The sequence below is a fragment of the Manihot esculenta genome, chromosome 14, assembly GCF_001659605.2.
Source record: "Manihot esculenta cultivar AM560-2 chromosome 14, M.esculenta_v8, whole genome shotgun sequence".
Taxonomy (NCBI): Eukaryota; Viridiplantae; Streptophyta; class Magnoliopsida; order Malpighiales; family Euphorbiaceae; genus Manihot; species Manihot esculenta.
In genome coordinates this window covers 16,421,073-16,427,386 of record NC_035174.2, presented here as the reverse complement: position 1 = coordinate 16,427,386, position 6,314 = coordinate 16,421,073, and the positions used below count along the sequence as shown (strand labels likewise).

Genomic DNA, 6,314 nt, shown 5'->3' with positions numbered 1-6,314 from the left:
AGAGAGAGAAACAATTAGAGAGAAAAGAAAGTAATGCACTTATGAATCTCCTCTTCTCTTTCTATCTCTAGAAAAGGTGTCTACCCTCACTCCATTATCTCCTTATATATAGAGACAAGAGAAAGTTCTTAAAATAATAATAAAAATTACTTTTATTAATTAATTAATTATTAAATAAATAAAACTCATAAAAAGCAGGGCAACTAGCTCTGCCCAGAAAGCATATTTTTCAGAAATTCTTGCAACTGCTATTCTATTCTCCAGAAATTCTCTCTCTAACTAATTTAATCACCCTCTGTTTTTTTTTCTTTTCCTTTTTCAATCCCCAATCCCTCTCAGTAATTTTTGAAAAAAAAAAAAATTAGTATTTATTATTTGGTCCCAATAATAAATACTGGGTTTTTAAAAATTATATTATATATAAATAATTTCATTGCTGGGAATGTTGTCCATTGTGATATTTTGGGTTATTGAATGAGAGGAAGTAGAGAGAAGCAGAGAAGGGAGGAGGGAGAAAGAGAAATCAGTTGGTTGTTGTGATTGTGAAGCAGTGGATCTGATCTTTCATTTTCGCTTTGAATTCTTCTCTAGCTTTCAGCTTTTTGTGTTTTTCATAGGGACACATACACAAATACCTTGTGAGAGGTAAAAGAGAAAGAAAATATATTGGATGGATAGATCCCATAATAGAAGAACAAGAAAAAAGAGGAGGAGAAGAAGAAGAAGACGAAAGGAAAGCTAGCTAATTAACTTCTATCAATTCCCCATTACTTTGTTCTTGATGGTTTTTGTTTCTGTTCTTGGAAAAACAAAAGAAGAAGAAGAAGAAGAAGAAGCTTCTTGTGTGGTGATTGATTGATTTCCTTCGTCTATACCCACAAAGAAAAAAGAAGCCAATTTTGTCTATTTTGGCAATCTAAAACCCATCAATTTTCACACCCTTTATTGCCTAATTGTATTTCGCAGCGTCAGAATTCAAAGCCAGAATCAATCGGAGCTTGGCTGGATTCTTTCTTTTATTGTTATTCTTTTGGTTTGATAGAGAGATATGAGAGCTGGGCTCAGTACGATTCAGCAAACTCTCACCCCGGAGGCGGTGAGTGTTTTAAACCACTCAATAGCTGAAGCAAGCCGCCGGAACCATGGTCAGACTACGCCCCTTCATGTGGCGGCAACCCTTTTGGCTTCGCCGTCTGGGTTTCTCCGACAAGCGTGTATCAAATCTCACCCCAACTCCTCTCATCCTCTCCAGTGTAGAGCCTTGGAACTCTGTTTTAGTGTCGCTCTGGAGCGGCTTCCCACCGCCCAGAACCTTAGTCCAGGCCATGACCCACCAATCTCCAATGCCTTAATGGCGGCACTGAAGCGTGCTCAGGCTCACCAGCGACGCGGCTGTCCTGAGCAACAGCAACAGCCTCTTTTAGCGGTGAAAGTAGAGCTTGAACAGCTAATTGTATCAATTTTAGATGATCCTAGTGTTAGTAGAGTTATGAGGGAAGCTAGTTTTTCCAGCCCAGCAGTTAAAGCCACAATTGAGCAGTCTCTGAACTCCTCTACGTCCAATTCCTCTGCCGCTGCAGCCGCCTCTAATTCAAATTCATTTGGATTCGGGTTTCGCACACCTGGAGCTGTGCCAGTTCCTGCGCCAGCAACAAATCGGAATTTGTATGTCAATCCCAGATTGCAACAAGGGAGTATAGACCAATCTGGGCAGCAGAGGAACGATGAAATTAAGCGAGTTGTCGATATTTTGTTAAAGAATAAGAGGAGGAATCCTGTTTTGGTTGGCGAATCTGAGCCGGAGATGGTTGTGAGGGAGCTATTGAAGAGAATAGAGAATAAAGAAATAGCAGATGGGTTGTTAAAGAATGTTCATGTGATTCATTTGGAAAAGGATTTTCTAGATAAGATGCAAATACCAGCGAAGATTATAGAATTAGGAGGCTTGATCGACTCTAGGATAGCGAATTTAGATTGTGGAGGGGTGATTCTTGATTTGGGTGATTTGAAATGGCTGGTTGAGCAGCCGTTGAACTTCGCAGGTGCTGGTGGAGTACAGCAGCAGCAGCAGCAGCAGAAGATTGTGTCTGAAGCTGGGAGGGCAGCGGTGGCAGAGATGGGGAAGCTCTTGGCCCAGTTTGCAGAGAGGAGTGCAAGTGGTGGGGGTAGAAGGATTTGGCTGATTGGAACTGCTACTTGTGAGACATATTTGAGGTGCCAGGTCTATCATCCTTCAATGGAAAATGATTGGGATCTTCAGGCAGTACCTATTGCTCCCAGAGCACCTCTTCCAGGAATGTTTCCCAGGTGCGTGTTTAATTTAGTATAAAGATTTGGGTGTTCTCCCTGGTTTGATGGATGGATGATGATGATGATATCAAGAACTTGCTGTTTTTAGATTCCATAATTTCTGCAAATATAGAAAATATTCTGGGAAAGTTAAATTCTAAATTCTGATCTGAAAGTTAGAGTTTGCATCAGATTAGATGCTTACTTTGTGCTTCAGTTGAACTTTTATATCTCTACTAAAACAATCTTATTCTTTGTCATTTTATATTGATTAAAAAAGAAGATTTGCTTCCAATTGCTGGTTCTTTTATATTGAATGATTGTACTGTTTCTGAGCTTTGATGTCATTATTATTTATTTATCTAATTTTTTTTCCAATTAGTAACTCAAAATTTGATATTTGTTGATGCTTTAGGCTTGGAACCAATGGGATTCTTAGCAACTCAGTTGAGTCTTTTTCACCTTTGAAGGGCCTTCAAACTATTACACCTACTCTACCAAGGCGTCTTACTGAGAACTTGGATCCTGCCCAAAGGATGAGTTGTTGCCCACAATGTATGCAGAATTATGAGCAAGAACTGGCAAAACTTACACCAAAAGAATCTGAGGTATCTTCGTCAGAATTTAAATCAGAAACAAATCAATTACTGCCACCATGGTTGAAAAATGCCAAGTCTGATGATACTGATGCTAAATCTTTGGATAAGACAGTGGTAAGTTCAGTTGAAATTGAACTACAAACTCATCAATGTTCTTTTTCCTATCAAATGGCCAGGTATTTGGTTACATTGTAACAAGTTAAACTGATGATTCTTGTTACTGGGTATTGTATGCAGGCTAAAGATCAAGAATCAAGTTTTAAGCATAAGAGTCTAGAGTTGCAGAAGAAATGGCATGATAAGTGCTTGCTTCTTCATCCAGTTTATCATCAGTCAAATGTCAGCTCTGAGAGAATTACACAACCGGCTCTCCCTATGATGAGCTTGTACAATGCGAACCTCCTTTCTCGCCAACCTTTACAGCCTAAGTTAGGTTTGAACAGAAACCTTGGTGGGTGTCCACAACTGAACCCAAATCTGTTTCCCAGCCAACCACCTGGTCAGGCAATTAGTCCACCAGGAAGCCCTGTGAGGACAGACCTGGTTCTCGGACGGCCAAAGAGCAGTGAGAACACTCCTGAAAAGGGCCGTGAAGAGTGCATTAAAGACTTTTCAGGTTGTGTTGCTTCTGAGCAACAGATCAAGTTGCATGATTTGCAGGCCAACAAGCTTTTAAGTGCATTAGATGCGGACTCATTTAAGAGACTCCTCAAAGGTCTCCTTGAAAAGGTTTGGTGGCAGGAAGAAGTAGCATCTGCAGTAGCTACAACTGTGACACAATGCAAATTAGGCAATGGTAAACCGCGGGGAAATGCAACAAAAGGTGATATTTGGCTTTTGTTTACAGGTCCTGATGAGGTTGGCAAAAAGAAGATGGCATCAGCTATATCAGAGCTGGTATTTGGGAGCAATCCAGTAATGGTATCTCTTAGTTCACGACGCGATGCTGGGGACTCCGATGTGAATTTCCGTGGTAAAACAGCACTCGATCGAACAGTAGAGGCTGTTAGGAGGAACCCATTTTCAGTGATCATGCTGGAGGACATTGACAAAGCAGATATGCTTGTTCGAGGGAGCATAAAGCGAGCTATGGAGAGAGGTCGACTTTCTGATTCGCATGGCCGTGAAATCAGTCTTGGTAATGTAATTTTCATTCTCACTGCAAATGGGATGCCAGACAATCTCAAATTCCTGTCAAATGGAGTCTCACTTGATGAAAAGAAGCTGATGAATTTGGCAAGTGGAGGATGGCAATTAAGGCTGTCCCTCTCCGAGAAAACAGCAAAGCGCCGTGCCAATTGGTTGCTGGATGAAGAGAGACCTGCGAAACCAAAGAAGGACTCTGGATCAGCACTATCATTTGATCTAAATGAAGCTGCTGGTGCTGAGGAGGACAAAGCTGATGGCTCTCGCAATTCAAGTGATCTCACAATTGATCACGAAGATGAACATGTTCCCAATAACAGACTACAAACGCCAACAGCTTCATCACTGCCTCGAGAGTTTCTCAGTTCTGTAGACGACAATATTGAGTTCAAACCAGTAGACTTCAGCCTTATTTGCTGCGAAGTTTCTAATTCTATAACCAAGAGATTCTCCACCATTATCAGTGATAAAATCCCATTTGAAATTCAAGAACAAGCGCTTGAAAAGATAGCAGGTGGGTTGTGGTTAAGCCAATCAAGTTTAGAAGAATGGACTGAGAAAGTATTGGTTCCAAGCTTGCGGCAGCTCAAATTACAGATACCAACATGCACAGAAGAATCATCCGTGGTTGTGCAGCTCGAGTCCGACAGAGATTCTGGCAGCCGGTGCCACGGTGATTGGCTGCCGGAAAGTGTCAGAGTGGTGCTTGATGGGTTGTGAGGGGGCACTCATTTGATGTACATAACCTCAACTGTTTTTGGCGGGGGGGTTGAAAACGGTTGACAAGGGTAAAGGAGGAGAAAGGGTAAAAATGGGAAAAAAAAAAAAAAAAAAAAAGAAAGAAAGAAAAACAGTTAGAGGGAGACGTTGATAGATTAACGGAACCTTTAGCCGGCAAAGGTCTCACCTTTCTTTTTATTATTATTATTATTTTATTTCTTTTGTTTTTTGTGCCCTTCTTATTTTTTATCGTTATAGAATTTCATAATATTTTGATCAAGTAGAGATATTTTTATTATTTACATGGAGATAATTAATTAAAAATTAATTAACGTGAGGCATTCCTCAAATTGTAGTAAAAAAATTGTTCTTATTAATTTCTTAAGTCAGTTGAGTTTATTTACATTTTTCTTATTACGGAATTATATATGAAAAATTAATTTTTTTCATCTTACCAGACGCAAATTTTATCTTAATTAAAATATTTTTTAATAAAAAAAATTTTTGATTAAAAGAAAATAATCTACCATCAAATTTTATATTTTAGATAATCATATTTTTAAAATTTATATTTAAAATAAATATTTTTATATTTATTAGTAATAATTTTTAGTATGATGAAATAGTAGATATAAATATTTTATATTTAAACATTTACTTAAATATATACTTTATGTGTATATTATTCTTATAAAATTTTATTTAAATAAAAATAATATTAAATAAAAAATATTATTTATTTTATTATATAATTATATATAAAGTTATCAGTATTAAATTCAAATCAAAACAAAATAAATGGAAAATTTTTTATTCATTTCATTTTGATTTTATTTTTAATTTAAAAAATTTTAATTATTTTATTTTAATTCGATTTTAATTAAAAAAATAAAAAAAATTAAATTAAATCGATTAGCGATAATAATATATTATTTTTGATACTAATGTATTATTTCAGTAATATAAAGAGATTAAATTATATTAAAATTAAAATATTTCATTTAAATTTTAAAATATTAAAAATAAAATATAAAAAATAAAAATTTTATTAAAAATTTAAATTGATCTGATTTAATTATTTTTAATTAAAATTAATTTAATTTAATTTTATAAATATTAAAATTTTAATTTTTAATTTATTTAATTCCATTTAATTTTAAATTTAATCCATCAAATATATATATATGGGGATGAAAATAGAATAATAGAATCTTTTATTTTCCTATTTTTTATAAAAAATATTATCAATTTGCAAATTGAGGATGAATTCAAATGATGTGGCAAGAAATTGAGACTTACGTGGCATCGTGTATGGCTATAGAGAGTTACGAGAAATGAGTGGTGTTTGGTGGTAAAGTGAGTTTCTTAAAACGCTGCCACGAGTGATCTTGTTGTAGCTTTCAATTTTTTTTTATTTTTTATTTTTACAAAATAAAAAAGAAAATAACTTATTTATTTTCAAAAAACAAGTAGTCATAAATTTTAAAAATTAGATATTTAATTTTATATGAATTTTTTTATATTTCTTAATACAAAATAAATAAAATAAATGTAAGTTAA

At 35.4% G+C, this 6,314-nt stretch overlaps 1 protein-coding gene across 1 annotated transcript; it reads left to right on the top strand.

Moving 5' to 3' along the window:
- The first annotated feature begins 362 nt into the window (after positions 1 to 362).
- On the top strand, positions 363 to 4,983 carry LOC110630847 (protein SUPPRESSOR OF MAX2 1). Its single transcript, XM_021778454.2, has 3 exons — positions 363 to 2,307; positions 2,705 to 3,002; positions 3,126 to 4,983. Exons 1-3 carry the CDS (start codon positions 1,049 to 1,051, stop codon positions 4,752 to 4,754), a joined length of 3,186 nt encoding a protein of 1,061 aa, XP_021634146.1. The 5' UTR covers positions 363 to 1,048; the 3' UTR covers positions 4,755 to 4,983.
- Positions 4,984 to 6,314: the final 1,331 nt, after the last annotated feature.

Excerpts from the sequence above, each read along its gene's own strand:
- LOC110630847 (XM_021778454.2), top strand. The coding sequence starts at position 1,049 with ATGAGAGCTGGGCTCAGTACGATTCAGCAAACTCTCACCCCGGAGGCG. Across the intron at positions 2,308-2,704 it reads CTTCCAGGAATGTTTCCCAG|GCTTGGAACCAATGGGATTC; the intron begins GTGCGTGTTTAA and ends TTGATGCTTTAG. Across the intron at positions 3,003-3,125 it reads AATCTTTGGATAAGACAGTG|GCTAAAGATCAAGAATCAAG; the intron begins GTAAGTTCAGTT and ends TATTGTATGCAG.